The sequence below is a fragment of the Oncorhynchus kisutch genome, linkage group LG19 (assembly GCF_002021735.2).
Source record: "Oncorhynchus kisutch isolate 150728-3 linkage group LG19, Okis_V2, whole genome shotgun sequence".
Lineage (NCBI taxonomy): Eukaryota > Metazoa > Chordata > Actinopteri > Salmoniformes > Salmonidae > Oncorhynchus > Oncorhynchus kisutch.
In genome coordinates, this window is record NC_034192.2 from 31,029,588 (window position 1) to 31,048,618 (window position 19,031).

Consider the following 19,031-nt stretch of genomic DNA (forward strand, 5'->3'; position numbering starts at 1 on the left):
TCGCGTTGTACAAAAATCATCAAAACAAATGGGTTGAATACTTATTGACTCAAGACCAGTGGAGGCTTCTGAGGGTGGAACAGCTCATAATGGAAACCATGTGATTGATGCATTTGATACCATTCCACTGATTCCGCTCCAGCCATTACCACAAGCCCATTCTCTCCAATTAAGGTGCCACCAACCTCTTGTGCTCAATACATTTCAGCTTTTCATTTGTAAACATTTCTATAAACTTAATTTCACTTTGACATTATGGAGTATTTTGTGTAGGCCATGAACACAATCTTAATTTAATTCATTTTAAATTCAGGCTATAACACAACAAAATGTGGAAAAAGTCAAGGGGTGTGAATTATTTTGGAAGGCGCTGTATTGCCGTAGGCTATATGTAAAGACCAGATTAAATTGAGGATAGTCTGATGGATGAGACTATTAAGTGCTTGTAAAATTGTGAATGAGAGGCTGAGGAAGTGTGTTCAGCGATCTAAGGCACTGCATCTCAGTACAAGAGGCTTCACTGCGGTCTCTGGTTCGAATCTAGGCTGCATCACATCCGGCCGTGATTGGGAGTCCCATATGGCGGCGCAATTGGTCCAGCGTCGTCCGGGTTTGCCAGGGTAGGCCATCATTGTAAATAAGAATTTGTTCCTAACTGACGTGCCTAGTTAAATCAAATTGTATTTGTCACATACACATAGTTAGCAGATGTTAATGCGAGTGTAGCGAAATGCTTGTGCTTCTAGTTCCGACAATGCAGTAATAACCAACGTGTAATCTAACCTAACAATTCCACAACTATTACCTTATATACACAAGTGTAAAGGGATAAAGAATATGTACATAACGATATATGAGTGAGGGATGGTACAGAACGGCATAGGCAAGATGCAGTAGATGGTATCGAGTACAGTATATACATACATATACAATTTCCATTATTAAAGTGGCTGGAGTTGAGTCAGTATGTTGGCAGCAGCCACTCAATGTTAGTGGTGGCTGTTTAACAGTCTCTCGGTCCTTGCTTTGATGCACCTGTACTGACCTCGCCTTCTGGATGATAGCGGGGTGAACAGGCAGTGGCTCGGGTGGTTGTTGTCCTTGATGATCTTTATGGCCTTCCTGTGACATCGGGTGGTGTAGGTGTCCTGGATGGCAGGTAGTTTGCCCCCGGTGATGCGTTGTGCAGACCTCACTACCCTCTGGAGAGCCTTACGGTTGTGGGCGGAGCAGTTGCCGTACCAGGCGGTGATACAGCCCGACAGGATGCTCTCGATTGTGCATCTGTAAAAGTATGTGAGTGCTTTTGGTGACAAGCCAAATTTCTTCTGCCTCCTGAGGTTGAAGAGGCGCTGCTGCACCTTCTGTGTGGGTGGACCAATTCAGTTTGTCCGTGATGTGTACGCCGAGGAACTTAAAACTTACTACCCTCTCCACTACTATCCCGTCGATATGGATAGGGGGGTGCTCCCTCTGCTGTTTCCTGAAGTCCACAATCATCTCCTTTGTTTTGTTGACTTGAGTGTGAGGTAATTTTCTTGACACCACACTCCGAGGGCCCTCACCTCCTCCCTATAGGCCGTCTCGTCGTTGTTGGTAATCAAGCCTACCACTAGTGTCGTCCGCAAACTTGATGATTGAGTTGGAGTCGTGCATGGCCATGCAGTCGTGGGTGAACAGGGAGTACAGAAGAGGGCTCAGAACGCACCATTATGGGGCCCCAGTGTTGAGGATCAGCGGGGTGGAGATGTTGTTACCTACCCTCACCACCTGGGGGCAGCCCGTCAGGAAGTCCAGTACCCAGTTGCACAGGGCGGGGTCGAGACCCAGGGCCTCGAGCTTGATGACGAGTTTGGAGGGTACTATGGTGTTAAATGCTGAGCTGTAGTCGATGAACAGCATTCTCACATAGGTATTCCTCTTGTCCAGATGGGTTAGGGCAGTGTGGTTGCGATTGCGTCGTCTGTGGACCTATTTGGGCGGTAAACAAATTGGAGTGGGTCTAGGGTGTCAGGTAGGGTGGAGGTGATATGGTCCTTGACTAGTCTCTCAAAGCACTTCATGATGACGGAAGTGAGTGCTACAGGGCGGTAGTCGTTTAACTCAGTTACCTTAGCTTTCTTGGGAACAGGGACAATGGTGGCCCTCTTGAAGCATGTGGGAACAGCAGACTGGGAGGAATGATTGAATATGTCCGTAAACACACCAGCCAGCTGGTCTGCGCATGCTCTGAGGACGCGGCTGGGGATGCTGTCTGGGCCTGCAGCCTTGCGAGGGTTAACACGTTTAAATGTTTTACTCACATCGACTGCAGTGAAGGAGAGTCCAAAGGTTTTGGTAGCGGGCCGTGTCAGTGGCACTGTATTGTCTTCAAAGCGGGCAAAAAAGTTATTTAGTCTGTCTGGGAGCAAGACATCCTGGTCCGCCACAGGGCTGGTTTTCTTTTTGTAATCCGTGATTGACTGTAGACCCTGCCACATACCTCTTGTGTCTGAGCCGTTGAATTGCGATTCTACTTTGTCTCTATACTGACGCTTAGCTTGTTTGATTGCCTTGCGGAGAGAATAGCTACACTGTTTGTATTTCGTCATGTTTCCGGTCACCTTGCCCTGGTTAAAAGCAGTGGTTCGCACTTTCAGTTTCGCGCGAATGCTGCCATCAATCCACGGTTTCTGGTTTGGGAATGTTTTAATCGTTGCTGTAGGTACGACATTGTCAATGCACTTTCTAATGAACTCGCTCACCGAATCAGCGTATTCGTCAATGTTGTTGTTGGACGCAATGCGGAACATATCCCAATCCACGTGATCGAAGCAGTCTTGAAGCGTGGAATCAGATTGGTCGGACCAGCGTTGAACAGACCTGAGTGCGGGAGCTTCTTGTTTTAGTCTCTGTCTGTAGGCTGGAAGCAACAAAATGGAGTCGTGGTCAGCTTTTCCGAAAGGAGGGCGGGGGAGGGCCTTATATGCGTCGAGGAAGTTAGCATAACAATGATCCAGGGTTTTACCAGCCCTGGTTGCGCAATTTAGGGAGTCTTGTCTTCAGATTAGCCTTGTTAAAATCCCCAGCTACAATGAATGCAGCCTCAGGATATGTGGTTTCCAGTTTGCATAGAGTCAAATAAAGTTTGTTCAGGGCCATCGATGTGTCTGCTTGGGGGGGAATATATACGGCTGTGATTATAATCGAAGAGAATTCCCTTGGTAGATAATGCGGTCGACATTTGGTTCAATAAAAATACATAAGGATGACTCAGAATATGCTATTTTGTTCTTCTGAAATTGGCTACATTTTCTACATATCATAATGTTTCTTCAGACCTGCCTTAAATAAATAATGGATTTATTGTGATAGTGTAGGCTATATTAAATGGTTTTATTATACTTTTAAAAAAAAATTTAAATGTTCCAAAGGCATCAGTGGCTTGTTGGCGATGCGTGGAAGCCCAGAGATGCTCGGCGTGTTTATGTTAATTAACAGTCAATTACCGTGAGACCGACAGTTATTTACATGACGGTTACCGGCTAACACAATTTCATGACCACCACAGCCCTAACCAGGGTTGAAAAAGGTTAGCCTATAATGTCTGTGTAATGTGTTTGGTGTACAAGGGATTTACCATTGTTCTTTCAGAGATTATTGTATTGACTTCAATTACGGAAAGGGATTGAACGATGGAAAGTGAACTTGCCCATTTAAGTTGCCGACTACGCCAATAAGTATTTACATGTAATTGGGGATGTAACATCCATAGCATCATTTGCATGGCAGGGTATCACAACAGAACAACAGGTTGGTATTCCTGTGATATCCAAGGTCTATGGAAGTGCCTTGGCTCTCACAATGTGTTTGTGTTTTTAAATAGCCTACAGGTCATAATACTGCCACGTATATTTATTAGGCTCACGTGGGCTTTTTACAATATATTACACAAGAAAACAGACAGGTTTTATAGCATGTCATCTGTTGTGTTTTTACTTGTACTCTTCTTCTCTGCTATCCGTATGCTCCACTTTTCCTCTTTCTGTCCCCCTCCCTCCTCTGGCCCTTTCCAGTTTGCTCCCTCCCTCCCCTCCCTCTTTTACCTTACCCTCTCACTTTCTTTCTCTTTCTGTCATTTCCAGGTTGCCACTTGGTCACTGCAGACACTATGGTGAGTTTAATCAGGAGAGTTGTTGCATGGACATTGATGTGAGCTTATATCTGCAGGCTTTCAATGTTTCTATTTTAAGGAAGTGTTCTTTTAGCTTTTCTCCAAAGTTTCTCCTATAATTGTGGGAACGTGATAGTTGTTGTATGTTATTGCATGATAAAAGGTCTGCTTCTTTTTGCTCTGCATTTTTATTACATTTTAGAAGTTGTTTGAATAGTTTTTGCAGTATTTAGCATGCAAATGCAATTGAGTGCAACATGTATGTGTTGAAATACAAGTTAGACATTTTATGTTTGACAGTAATGCCTGTGAGGGAATCGCTGATTCAGTGGGGAATGAAAGAGACTAAGACAGGGTGGCAGAGACTGAAGGACTAGGTGTAACGGAGCGAGGCTGCTGAGAGAATGAGAGGAATAGAGAGAGATTGGAGGGAAACAGCTGCGACGGTTAATCTCGGGAACCGTTACAGTTCTGCCTGTTGTCTGTGTGTGAGAGAAAGTGTCTGAGGGTCTGTGCGTATCGTGTTAAATTTAGAGTGTCAAGTTTGATTTACATAGGTTACAGTGCAAGTAATGCTGAGCGAGAGGTGGGGCTGTATTTTCTACGGTGCCAATAAGTATTTATAGTTTCATTGAATGTCTTATACAGTATGTGAAACTGAAAACCTTGGCATTCTTTGACAAGATATTACTCTGAGGCAGCAAACTACTGGAGCTCTACAAGTATACGATGGTGGGAATTAAACAGAGTTTAAAAACCCTTCAGGTGTCTAAATAAAAAATAAAAATGTAAATAAACATATCTGGTGATGGGCAAACAGAGGGGTGAAGGAGGAGTGAGGACAAAGAGAGGGTGACGAGAGTGGAAGGAGAGAACAAGTGGACCGTGTGTATTGTTCTCACATGATTGCACACCAAACAATGCCGTTGCTGTGTAGGTGATCGTTTTGCATAACAATGCATGTGGTTTGTTAGTATGTATCGCATCTAATCTGAGCACCCACACAACCTGGTATTGAAGTAGAGAGAGCCACGGAGACTCTTACAATGCACGTTTAATGATTTAGTCAGCTAACTCGAAGATTCTAAGATATAATTTTCTGTAAAAAAATAATATTTTAATATCAACTTCAAACATAGTTTTTTTCCCCTGTTCAAGGATAAAACTGATTTGATTAACTTAATACCCATATAACCAGAAGAGAGAGCTCTTAGTGTTTTCTGGTCGACATATCAATCAGTCAATGCTTTGGTGGAATAAATGTGTGTTTAAAGTCAATAAATCCATAACTTTGCATGTGTGTGTGTGTGTGTGTGTGTTAATGAATGGGTGTGTTTACTACATGGGTTTGATGTACACACACAGCTGCCAGTGGCATGTGTTTAACAGTATCAGTGGCACTCTGACATTCATGTTCCTCTCAGACAGTGTTTGGTAAGACACATTCATGTTTTACATCAAGGAAAAACAGTTAATGGAGGATTTGTAAATGGTTTATAAGTAGTTATTTGTAGATGGTTTATAAATCAGTAGTAAGCTATAATGGCTCATTATTCTGGCTCAGGATCACCATTTTGTCCTCTTTTATCCCTGAACATCCATCTGTTCCCTCATTTTACAATCCCTTTGACCCCTTCTCTTTCTCCGTCTCCATCTCTCAACAGGTATCCTTTTAACATTTATGTTATGTCTCTCCACACATCCTGTCTCCCACAGCTCTCTCTCAGCTCTCTCCCCACCACCGTTGTCCCCAGCCTCTCCTCTCCAGGAGGATGTGCTACTGGGGGACCGAGGTTATGGTCCTCCAACCAGGAGGTGGCTCTGTTCCAGACCCTGCAAGAGGCTCTGAGGGAGATCGACCTGCCTGAAACACAGGACCTGCCACAGGGTGAGACCCGGGCTACGATCACCCGGCTGAAACGTACAGGATGACGCAGATAGAAATGTACCAGGCTAGAAAGACACTGGACGCTGTTTATTACAATCCCTATGACATGGGAATTGTGGCCGCTCTATGACCTTACCTTTCTATCTGCAACGCTCTGAATGTTTGAACCACCTGAGTTAAGCCCCCAGGCCAGGTGAACCTTTCACAAACACTGGATCTTAACCTGCACAGAGTCACCCAGACCAAGTGAGTTTAGTACTATATGTCAATGGGCTACTAGGTGAACAGGTGTGTTTCCGTTTACTCTTACCTGGTCCAAAAACAACCCCTAGGCAAGACCCTAGCCCATATCTCCTACCCATTTAGTGTTTGCAGAGGGGAAAGGGCCAGAGGACTCTGGGGATGTAAGCAAAAAGGTTGTGGGTCCTTCAATGAGCTAAGATGACCTTCTGCTATATTTGCTGGCCCCTATATGGTTGTTTTTGGACCTAACTTTTGTATTGGCTAACATTCATTAACTACTTTCTATTACATAGTGAAGGGCTGCACTGATGCATGGGGAATTTGACCTTGCCACTAATGGCTGTTGTACTGTTTTCCTTCTCTTCTAGGTATGAGTCACTCTGAGCTGTGTGTCTGTGTTTTGGGATCCCCCCTCCCCTACCTCTCTCTGCTGTTGGAGGCAGGCCAACGGAGCCCAGGTACGCTAGCAGAATGCAGCCAGACAGGAAACACAACCGATGTGTACAAACAGGCTGTAAATCACTCTGTTATATTTATAATTTGGTACTTTATACCAACCTGTACCAGTTTGTGCTAACCTGTAGATGTCTGACAGTAATTCAATGTAAAAGCCTATTTGGCCAGAGCAATAGTTAAAACATACACCCCTCCTTTCAAAGTATGTGCCAAAGTGTTTTCCAAGAGGTCTTCCAAGTGTTCCTTAGTGCCTCCCATAATGGTGTTAGCTTGAACAAGGCTTTCTTCACCATCTATGGACCTTAACTTTGCCTTGCCAGATCGCCGGGAAAAGAAATGTTGGAATGGTAATCCTTTTATGGGATTCATTGGTGTCATTATAAAATAACATAATCACCCCCTACAGAGAAAAGTCAAACAGCGATGGCTCTAATTTTAGACTGATGGCCAAAAGGTTGAGGGAAAAGATCACTAGTGCAGGTTGACATTTAATGAGATTGTCACTGCCCTTCATTACTCTATTTATACATAAATAGTAATTCTCCTTCCTGCTTTGTCTCTGTTATGACCAATAACAGACTAAAACACTTTACACTTTAGTTGACAGGCTTCTATGACTTTTGACCTTTTTCTATATTTTCATGGAAAGCTGTGACCGGTCAAGAATCTCTCTTCCCTCCCTTCCCCTCTCCTCTTTCTTCCTCTCTCTCTCTCTTACCCCAATCCAATTTCTCTCGACCTCACTTTCCCCATTACCCGCTCCTTCTGTCCCTCCGTCTTTCTCTCTCTCGTTTGCCCCTTTCACACACCCCACCCCCCTCGGTCTCTCTCTACCCCACCCATTTCTCTCTTCTTCTGTCTAGGAGATGCTCTCCTGTGTCTTTCTCCTTCATGGCTCTCTCACTCCTCCCCCTCCCTCCTGGTCCACAAGGCTGTCACCTTTGACTTGGGAGGCCGCACTTTCCTCTCCAACTTCAACCCCCCTCGCAAGGTCACCTACTTCCTGTCATGTGACCCTTGGGCTGAGGAGGAAGTGACCCGGGAGACAGACTGCCCAAGCGGAGGTTCCGGCGCACTGTGTCGATTCTGGGGGGATGTTCTGACCACCAGGGTTCTGCTGCAAAAGGCCAAGATCCACTGCCCCCCGACGCTGGCCTTACTGTTGCCCCCGGGACAGATGGGACTGGAGGAGGGCAGGACAGGAGGGGTGGAGGTGGTGCACCTAGAAAAGGGGGTGGAGGGAGGGATGAACTCCGTCCGAAACAAGGTGGACTCTTTCCTGGAGTCTGAGGATATGAAGGGATCTGAGAGTGTATGTCCTGTTTCTTAGAGGATATTTTAGTCAGCCTTTGTGTAACTGTACACAAATCCTCAAGCTTTCCTTTCACTTTGTGTATAGGTGGTGCTCAGGCGCAGTGGTGGGACGTTCGTGGGCGAGGCAACCTCACCCCCTGTCTACCTGTCCAGGAACAACAGGGATGAGGTCTGGGCCAAGGTAGGTTATCTCCTGCCCCAGCTCCTCCCTGGAGAGGCAGTGCTGCTGGAGGCCTACTGCTCCCCACTGAAGCCTGGGCCGCGGGTAGAGGACCGCACCTGGGAACAGTACACCGGTGAGGGCTTTGAGTCTGGGACAGATGGGGGTAGTTCGAGGTTTAAGGACCTTATTTTCATGATTATTTGAATGTGATCCTCACATGACTTGTAAGGACTCTAGTACAATGTGATGTACTATGGCCATTACCACATCCTCTTGGTGTTATCATAGTGAAGTAGTAGTTGTTGTGTGTGTGTGTCAGACTGCAGGCCTCAGGTTCCAGACCTGTCCTTCAGACTGTGTGCCATCGTAAGTCGCTCACCTCTGGACCTGCCTCTCCTCTACAAGGTGAGCGAAAGAGAGAGAGAGAACGAGAGAGAACGAGGTAGGAGAGAGAAATGAAATGTTGACTATGTGCATCACAATTTGTATTGACCCTCAATACTGTACACCTATAGCGTGTGTGTGTGTGTATATATGTATTTGTGTGTGTGTATAGATAGAGATATATGTATAAAGATAGATATATATGTGTGTATATATATAGATGTATGAATATGTATGTACGTGTGTATTTACAGAGCTATATATATATATATATGAATGTATATAGCTCTGTAAATGTCTAACTTGGGAATGTGAGACAAATTCCTGTAAAAGACCATATACATTAACTGCAATGTTTGAAATCCATTACCTTTTCACTAACTTCTCTCTTCTTTCCCTCCCCCTCCCTCTCTATCCCTCTCCCTCAGTTGGTGTGTAGAGTGGGTGTGTCCGACACCCCTCTCTCTCACAGCCACTCCCTCTCTCAGTCCTTGGAGACCACCCTATTAGAGTGCGGTTTCACTGACCCTACCATGGCAACTTCTCTCCATCGCTTAGCAACGGACACCGCCCTGTCCTGCCTTCGTGTTGTCATGGAAACAGAGTCAAGCATGTCCGCGGAACTGCGTGGTGGAGCGGGCGCCCAGACCGACATGATAGGTGTGTGTGTTGTCTAACTGCCAAAGCTTTCCCTCTAATGTAGCATGAAGCCGTCTGAGTTGATCTATGACTTGATATAGATTACTGCAGATTGATGTCGAAGCCTCTCTGAAAACATGGGTCTACTTATACCATCACAAGTCTCACTCTGTCAACACTCCTATGTCTCCCTGAGCTGCTGTCTGACCCTTCCACTCCCTCTGTCTCTCTCTACCTCCATTCCACTCCCTCTGTCTCTCTCTACCTTCATTCCACTCCCTCTGTCTCTCTCTACCTCCATTCCACTCCCTCTGTCTCTCTCTACCTCCATTCCACTCCCCCCCTCTCTCTACCTCCATTCCACTCCCTCTCTCTACCTCCATTCCCTCTCTCTCTCTCTACCTCCATTCCACTCCCTCTCTCTCTCTACCTCCATTCCACTCCCTCTCTCTCTCTACCTCCATTCCACTCCCTCTCTCTCTCTCTCTACCTCCATTCCACTCCCTCTCTCTCTCTCTACCTCCATTCCACTCCCTCTCTCTCTCTACCTCCATTCCACTCCCTCTCTCTCTCTACCTCCATTCCACTCCCTCTCTCTCTCTACCTCCATTCCACTCCCTCTCTCTCTCTACCTCCATTCCACTCCCTCTCTCTCTCTACCTCCATTCCACTCCCTCTCTCTCTCTACCTCCATTCCACTCCCTCTCTCTCTCTACCTCCATTCCACTCCCTCTCTCTCTCTACCTCCATTCCACTCCCTCTCTCTCTCTACCTCCATTCCACTCCCTCTCTCTCTCTACCTCCATTCCACTCCCTCTCTCTCTCTACCTCCATTCCACTCCCTCTCTCTCTCTACCTCCATTCCACTCCCTCTCTCTCTCTACCTCCATTCCACTCCCTCTCTCTCTCTACCTCCATTCCACTCCCTCTCTCTCTCTACCTCCATTCTACTCCCTCTCTACCTCCATTCTACTCCCTCTCTCTCTCTACCTCCATTCCACTCCCTCTCTCTCTCTACCTCCATTCCACTCCCTCTGTCTCTCTCTACCTCCATTCCACTCCCTCTGTCTCTCTCTACCTCCATTCCACTCCCTCTGTATCTCTCTACCTCCATTCCACTCCCTCTGTCTCTCTCTACCTCCATTCCACTCCCTCTCTCTCTCTCTACCTCCATTCCACTCCCTCTCTCTCTCTCTCTCTCTCTCTCTACCTCCATTCCACTCTCTCTCTCTCTCTCTCTACCTCCATTCCACTCACTCTCTCTCTCTCTACCTCCATTCCACTCCTCTCTCTCTACCTCATTCCTCTCTCTCGCTCTCTCTCTACCTCCATTCCACTCCCTCTCTCTCGCTCTCTCTCTCTACCTCCATTCCACTCCCTCTCTCTCTCTCTCTCTCTACCTCCATTCCTCTCTCTCTCTCTCTCTCTCTCTCTCTACCTCCATTCCTCTCTCTCTCTACCTCCATTCCTCTCTCTCTCTACCTCCATTCCTCTCTCTCTCTCTCTCTCTCTCTCTCTCTCTCTCTACCTCCATTCCACTCCCTCTCTCTCTCTCTCTCTACCTCCATTCTACTCCCTCTCTCTCTCTCTCTCTCTCTCTACCTCCATTCCACTCCCTCTCTCTCTCTCTCTACCTCCATTCCTCTCTCTCTCTCTCTCTCTCTCTCTCTCTCTCTACCTCCATTCCTCTCGCTCTCTCTCTCTCTCTCTCTCTCTCTCTCTCTCTCTCTCTACCTCCATTCCACTCCCTCTCTCTCTCTCTCTACCTCCATTCCACTCCCTCTCTCTTTCTCTCTACCTCCATTCCACTCCCTCTCTCTCTCTCTCTACCTCCATTCTACTCTCCCTCTTTCTCTACCTCCATTCCACTCTCTCTCTCTCTCTCTCTCTCTCTCTCTCTCTCTCTCTCTCTCTCTCTCTCTCTCTCTCTCTCTCTCTCTCTCTCTCTCTCTCTCTCTCTCTCTCTCTCTCTCTCTCTCTCTCTCTCTCTACCTCCATTCCACTCCCTCTCTCTCTCTCTCTCTCTCTCTCTCTCTCTCTCTCTCTCTCTCTCTCTCTCTCTCTCTCTCTCTACCTCCATTCCACTCCCTCTCTCTCTCTCTCTCTCTCTCTCTCTCTCTACCTCCATTCCACTCCCTCTCTCTCTCTCTCTCTCTACCTCCATTCCACTCCCTCTCTCTCTCTCTCTCTCTCTCTCTCTCTCTCTCTCTACCTCCATTCCACTCCCTCTCTCTCTCTCTACCTCCATTCCACTCCATCTCTCCTAGGCGTAGACCTCCTCTTCACCATGGATGGTTACATCATCATCCCTGTTGTCCTTGGCCTCCACCCCTCCCTCTGTCTCCGCTCCTCCTTCCCGGAGCAAGGGATGGGGCTGGAGGGATGTGACAGTGGGATAGAGGGGTGGAGTAGGGGCACCCTCCTTCTCACCCCCCTCCTCCGCTCCCAGTACTACCTGATGCAGGAGAAGACTGTGCTGGTGGTGGGAGCTGGAGGACACAGTAAGAAGTTCATTTGGGGAGCAGCCAAAAAGTACAAACTCAAGGTGAATGTCTACATGGGGAATGAACTAATGAAAGTGAATAGATTGCCGCCAACAGACTTTTCCGCTATTTTAGAAGTGCATTTTACTGCATTGCAAAGTCTGATTAAGTGACACATTAATGGTTACTGGTTAGCCAGTTATGCTAATGTTCTGAACTGACCTTACCAACTCCTTCCCCTCCAATCAGATCCTGCTTGTGGACTGTGACCCCGCCCACTTCGCCTCCCAGCTGGTCGACCACTTCCTGCCCCTGCCAGACCTGCCCGACCACCGCCGTGACGACCAGCACTGCTCCCGCATTTGTGATTGGCTGTTGTCCTCTGGGCTCCGCCCTGATGGCTGCGTGTGTTTCTGGGATGACTGCGTGGTGCTGACGTCTCTGGTCTGTGATAGGCTGGGGCTCAGGGGGCCTCCTCCAGAGGCCATCTGCATCGCGAAGGAGAAGAGCCGCACCCACAGGCACCTCCTGGGCTTACGGAAGTCTACTGGGACTAACCTGACCAGTGTTGAGCAACCCTCCGGTCAGGCGGATGGCCTGGTTGAGTTTAGAGAAGGTGAGAGGAGAGGAAGACAGCAGAACGGTATGGTCAACGGCATGGTCAACATGGAAGGGGATAGCATGAGAGCTATGGCTGATTTTGACAGGGGGGATCTTTTCAATGAGGCAATGGGCAAACCCGACACTACCGCCCCTACCTCTTCATCCGCCTCAGCCTCCTCGTCCTTCTCACTGTCCTTCTGCACTTTCCGGCCCTCCGCTCCCCTCCTTTCTCCCTCCCCTTCTTCCTATGCTGTTCCCTGTATCCATGTGGAGAGCGCCCTGGATCTGGAGAAGGCAGCCAGTGGGGGGGGGGAGGGGCCTGGTGGGGCCAGTGTAGGGGTGGTGAGGTTCCCTGCCGTCATGAAGCTGGAGTATGGGGCCGGGGCGGTGGGCGTGAGGAAGGTGGGCTCTCTGGGGGAAAGCCTGGCACACTTTGAGAGGATCGGCGGGGACCTCCGCGAGGAGACAGACTACCCTGGCATTGGCCTGGGCTGGGGCAACGCCATGACCCTCATGGAGTACGTGGGAGGCACAGAGCACGACGTGGATGTGGTCCTGTTTGAGGGGCGACTGGAGGGCGCTTTCGTGTCCGACAATGGCCCCACCCGTGCTCCGGCTTTCACCGAGACGGCCTCCCAGATGCCCTCGGGACTGGCGCCGGACAAGCGTGCTCAGCTGATTCGCGCGGCACACCACGCCTGCCTGGGCTGCGGCCTGCAAGACGGCGTGTTCAATGTTGAGCTGAAGATGACAGAGGTGGGCCCGAGGCTCATTGAGATCAACGCCCGCATGGGCGGCTTCTACCTGCGCGACTGGATCCAGCAGCTGTACGGCGTGGACATCCTGATGGCCGCCTTCATGGTGTCCTGTGGGGTGCGTCCGTGCCTGCCCTCGGCCACAGCGCTCCCAGCCAGAGGCCACTTTGCTGGGGTGATGGTTGTGGTGTCCCAGCACCTCCAGGCCCTGAGAAGCACAGCCAGCCCTGAGCGCCTACGAGGGCTGCACCAGGACGGGGCGCTGTGGCTGAACGAGCTGGCTGAGGAGGATGAATTGATCTCTGGGGAGTACGAGGAGCCCTTCTGTAATGTCGGGGTGAGAGACGCCCACAACTCCGCCAACGCTCGCCAGCGCCTCCTCGCCCTCTGCCAGGGGCTAGGCCTGCACTGTCCTCCACGCTACGACCTGGGGTACTTCCTGTCCCACTTCCATTAGACAGGAAGTCAGGTGGGAGAAGCACCTGGGGTTTGTTCAGGAGGGTGCAATGTTTAGATTTTACTCACAGATCAAAATAATACAGAAATCGATTCCCTGTTCTACATGACAGAGAAGCATATGTGTTTTAGTCCTGTCTAAATGTTTGTTCCTAACATTGGACCCTTCTGAATAGAACCCATGTTTAGCACGTGTATGCTTTGTGCGGGTGGGGTTTTTGTACTAGGGGCAAGGGTTAGTTTAGTTAGCTTAAAAGGTACATCACAGCAAGAAAAAACACTAATGTTATATCAAAACATATCTCACTACCTTTCAATTTTTCTCACTTAAATTTTTAGGGACCATCTCAGGAATACAAGTTTCAAAAAGGTATAATCTTCAGTGATTAGCGAGAATATGGTATGGGTGTCTTATCTATCTACCAGGGTTCAGGAAGTGATTTAAATGAAACAACTGAAAAACGTCTACTTCTCATTTTATTGAGAAGTTATTAAAAAAAAATAGAGGCCCTTGGTTAAATGATTGAATTGGAATGTTGGTTAACTTCCTGAATTGACAGCATTCAATTTGAATTGAACCCAACCCTGCTATCTATTAGGTTGTGGTATCAGCAGTCTACTCTACTGGGTCGTTCCACATAATGAGTGCCTTTTGCATCCCTTAGATATTTTTAAGTAGTGCACAAATATTGAATTTTAAAAGCCTGCCATATTAAATGAAGTGCCATTTAAAAGTCATTTCTGAAGATTATTATTTATTTCATGTAATTAGTGATTCATTTGAAGTAAAATACCCGGCTACCAACATTTAGCGGCGATCCAAATGCTGATGACTTACAACGCCCCTCATCACCACAAACACCTTCAATGATGGCAGTCTCATACTAAAGTATGTAGGGAACGACATAGCAGCGGAATAATTTAGTGTGAGTCGTCAGGCTACGGGAAAAAAAAACCCTGTCCCTGATTTTTAAAGTCAACCCTGTTACCTGAACTGAACTCTCGTTCTAATTGGTGAAACTATTCATTTTTAAATATATTAAACAGATGAGCTGGTTCTATCTATCTTTCTGGACATTTTCTGGTGTTTTGTTGTGGGAAATGTAGCTGGTTGAGCATGACATGTCAACCCTGTTACCCATAGATTCATCTAATGTAATGGGCTTAAAAGAAACACCTGAGTGGCGTTTCTTTCTTTCTGGTCCTGATGGGAAGAAAAAAAACTGTCGGGGGAGGTCCTCTTTGGACTGTTGAACCAGTCCAGTAAATGTGGAGGAGTTAAGATGTCTTGTCACCGTGTTGACGTCGAAAAGCAGAAGTCTCCATTTCCCTTGAAAAACAGGTGCATCCATTTAACCGCATTGCAAAGGGTGCCCATAGAGAGAGACAATTTAGAATCATTTTTTGGGAATTAAAAAATTGTGAAGCTTGCATACAATTGCCCCTCCCTGTTGCACACAAGCTTCCATTCCCCCGGTCACAAGGTGATTTATGGCTGATTTTTTTTAAGACGAAGTTGTCAACCCTGTTCCTTTAATAGGCACTTACTTACTATAATTTTTTGAGATGGGGATGTTTTTCATTAAGTTGAACATGTGCTCTTTATGACAATCTTAAAATGGATGAAATTAGTTTTTTTTTTGTTCACTAAATTGCACTACTCAAAAGGCACCTAATTGGTGGAACGACCCTACTACATTATAATCCAGCCATAGACATTGATTAATAGCCTGCACACTGAACACACAGCAGTCCAGGGTTGGAACGGGTGGTAGGGAAGGAAGAGCAGAAGAAGATGGAAGATTTTGAGGAAGGGGGTTTGAGGAGAGCAGTGCAATAGCTGGAACAGGTAGACAGGGGTGCTGATTGCGGAACCTTCTAAATCCAGGCTCAGAGGTGATGTCTGCGGGGTCGGCGCGTAAAAACGACTTGGAAAATGTGGAATTCTGGAACTCTGCCTCCCTCATTCTTAGTTAGAGGTCGTGTGAAAGTTCATGTCTAAATTAGCAAGGTTGAGGTGAAAGGTTGTTTCACCCCAAAATAAGTAACTTAAAGAGTACGGAAATGGAGATTTAATTACTCAACATACTCGCACCCATTTTTCCCCGGCTTAGCCCATAAAAGCAGTGTGTTATTTTGTTATGGAAGTCATTTGAGGCAGTTTCAACATTGCAAATGCGTTGACTCCGGAGCAAGACCTCATCTTGGCAGTTAGTGTCTGTGGTGTGGCATTTGCGGTCTGGTGTCAGGTGTACTCGGTAGGCTTGATGACACTGAGATGCCATCCCTCAGTACCCCTCAGACAAGGGTCACAGTAGTCAAAAGGTTAAGGATTTCCTGCTTCTTCTGTTTCTGATTGTTTATGTATTTCTGAGGTAATATTTGGGAATTATATAGTAGCAGACACTTCTGACTTTTCTTCAAAAAAGGAGGTGGGACAGGAAAGTTAAAGAATAAAACAACTGAGCCAGATTACATCACTAAAACCAAAACAAATTTCTAAAAAATCCCCAAATCCAAACTTTTGTATTAAATTAATATGTAATATGTTCATGTTGTCATGTTTTGTTAATTGCTTTATTTGTTAAGTTGCAATGCATCTGATGATGAATGTGTTATATGTAACATCACAGATATGAATGTAATGTCTAGATTAACACATTGTTTTCACATTCTCCCATTGAGCAATGGAGAACAAGGCCTTAAAGTTAACACAGATTTAAAGGGATTTTTCTGTTCCTTAGTTATATTGACAAACAATAACTGATGTAGAAATTACTTTTTCTTTAACAAAGTTTTGAATCAAGATCAAGTGTTTTGATTCGGCTACTGTTTTGATTCAAATGTAAATGTACATTTCCTGTGTTATGTAAAATACAATAAACATTCAAATCAACAGACTCTTAACTTTTCTGTTTATTTTATTGATTTTGTTTTTAATGAAATGGATGTATTAATTAAATACATCTGAAAGCAGAGCTTCAATGCACCATACAAACCCCCTGTAGTCTCAAACCTGTTTTCTCTCTCTCTTTCTCACTGTGTGTAGATGGGGTGATTATACATTTAAGTGAGTCAGGGTTATTTTACTAAGTGAAAGAGAGACTTGTTTTTGCTTGTTGTTTCTTTTCAATAGCCTGGCACAGGTTTGCCAAACCTGTTTTCCACGACTTCTCCCTCTTTCTCTCTCTTAGTAGTGCTTCTTAGATGCAGTCCAGTCCTGTTGCTAGTAGTGACTGTCGGAACTGGTTCAGTTACACCTCACAAATCACACCGGTGGTAAACCTTAGAACAACAAACACACAACAACAAACACAACCTGATCCATTTGTTTTGACTTTTTCTCTCACTCTTTCTCAGTTCTCCACTTCTCTCCATCTTCCCCCTCTGTCTTCCTCCCTATGGCCTTCCTTCTCCCTCTTTCTCTCTCTTTGTTGTGCTTGTTTTCAGTCTTCGATGCAGTCCTGTTGCTAGTAGTGACTGTCGGAACTGCTTCCGTTCACAAATCACTTCAGTGCCGAACCTTAGATTTACATTTGTTTGAGTTTTTCTCTCACACCCCCTCCCCCTTTCTTTCTTTTCAGGAAAAAAAATCTGAAGTAATTCAAGCCTTTAATGCACCCCCTCCTCCCATTCCTTCTTCTGTTGTCCTCCCTCCTATTTTCCCATCTGTCACCTCCCACGCTGTGCCCCCTTTCTATTTCCCACTTTGTTTATCTCGAAGCTGGAAAAGGGTGAATTACATTTGGTTTGATTTTTGATCCCCTCTTTCAAACTTTTCACTTTAGCTTTGTGTGTTATTCTCTGAGCAGTACTACAGCAGTAGTAAGTTTTGTTTTCAGAAGTGTTTTTCTCGACTCAAAACAAGCCTGCCAAAATGAACTGCACAGCTTCATGTCATCAGTTTGGTCAGACTTAATACGATTATTATCTGCTGTAATTATCTTTAACAGTTTCCATTACAGCAGTAACCCTAAGTACAGGGTGAGTACAGTGTAACAATGCAGGAATAAGGGCACTAATGTAAAGTGAAACCCCATCTATCATTCCCCTAAGTCACAGATGGGTCAACTCAAGATCAGCACCTTTGAGAATGGACATTCCCATGACGACAGGTGGGCGGAGGGAAGGATGGCCCATCTGAGGAGAGCCACAATGTCTCGGGTAAGAACCAACATTAGGCATATTACTTATGAGACCGTAATAACCACTAGTTTAATAGGAGGGGTGTTGGCGGTGGCTGATATAGCAGAGGTACTCATGATGAGAGAGATAGATAGAACACAAGCCCCCCAGCACATAAACTACTGCAGCATAAATACTGGAGGTTGAGACGAGGGGTCAGGAGACACTGTGGCCCCGTCCGACGGTACCCCCGGACAGGGCCAAACAGGCAGGATATAACCCCACCCACTGTGCAAAAGCACAGCCCCCACACCACTAGAGGGATATCTTCAACCACCGTCGTACCATCCTGAGAAGAGGCCGAGTATAGCCCACAAAGATCTCTGCCACGGCACAACCCAAGGGGGGAGGGGCGCCACTCCGGACAGGAAGACCACGTCAGTGACTCAACCCACTCAAGTGACGCACCCCTCCTAGGGATGGCATGGAAGAGCACCAGTAAGCCAGTGACTCAGCACCTGTAATAGGGTTAGAGGCAGAGAATCCCAGTGGAGAGATGGGAATCGGCCAGGTAGAGACAGCAAGGGCAGTTCGTTGCTCCAGTGCCGTTTCTGTTCACCTTCACACTCCTGGGCCAGACTACACTCAATTTTCAATAAAGACTTAAAGGTTGAGACCGAGTCTGCGTCTCTCACATGGGTAGGCAGACCATTCCACAAAAAATGGAGAAAAAAAGAAAGCCCTGCCTCCAGTTGTTTACTTAGAAATTCTAGGGACAGTGAGGAGGCCTGCGTCTTGTGCCCATAGCGTACGTGTAGGTATGTACGGCAGGACCAAATCGGAAAGATAGGTAGGAGCAAGCCCATGTAATGCTTTGTAGGTTAGCAGTAAAACCTTGAAATCAGCCCTTGCCTTAACAGGAAGCCTGTGTAGAGAGGCTAGCACTGGAGTAATATGATATTTTTTGGTTCTCGTCAAGATTCTAGCAGTTGTGTTTAGCACTAACTGAACTTTATTTTGTGCTCTGTCCGGGTAGCTGGAAAGTAGAGCATTGCAGTAGTCTAACCTAGAAGTGACAAAAGCGTGGATACATATGTCTGCATCATTTTTGGACAGAAAGTTTCTTGATTATTTCGTCAAAAGATAGATCAGGGTCCAGAGTAACGCCAAGGTACTTCATAGTTTTATTTGAGACGACTGTACAACCATCAAGATTAATTGTCAGATTCAACAGAAGATCTCTTTTGTTTCTTGGGACCTAGAACAAGCATCTCTGTTTTGTTCGAGGTTAAAAGTAGAACATTTGCTGCCATCCACTTCCTTATGTCTGAAACACAGGCTTCCAGCGAGGGCAATTTTGGGGCTTCAC

At 46.5% G+C, this 19,031-nt stretch overlaps 1 protein-coding gene across 2 annotated transcripts; it reads left to right on the forward strand.

Annotated features, from left to right (window-relative positions):
* Window positions 1-3,413: 3,413 nt before the first annotated feature.
* On the forward strand, window positions 3,414-16,438 carry LOC109864656 (carnosine synthase 1). Of its 2 annotated transcripts, XM_020452514.2 has the most exons (9): window positions 3,414-4,153; window positions 5,870-6,041; window positions 6,653-6,742; window positions 7,604-8,052; window positions 8,140-8,350; window positions 8,537-8,622; window positions 9,030-9,261; window positions 11,508-11,785; window positions 11,973-16,438. In XM_020452514.2, exons 1-9 carry the CDS (start codon window positions 4,151-4,153, stop codon window positions 13,536-13,538), a joined length of 3,087 nt encoding a protein of 1,028 aa, XP_020308103.1. In that variant the 5' UTR covers window positions 3,414-4,150; the 3' UTR covers window positions 13,539-16,438. The 2 variants fall into 2 exon arrangements, with proteins under 2 accessions (XP_020308103.1, XP_020308104.1); XM_020452515.2 differs by lacking the exons at window positions 3,414-4,153; window positions 5,870-6,041 and adding an exon at window positions 6,049-6,287.
* The last annotated feature ends 2,593 nt before the right edge of the window (window positions 16,439-19,031 follow it).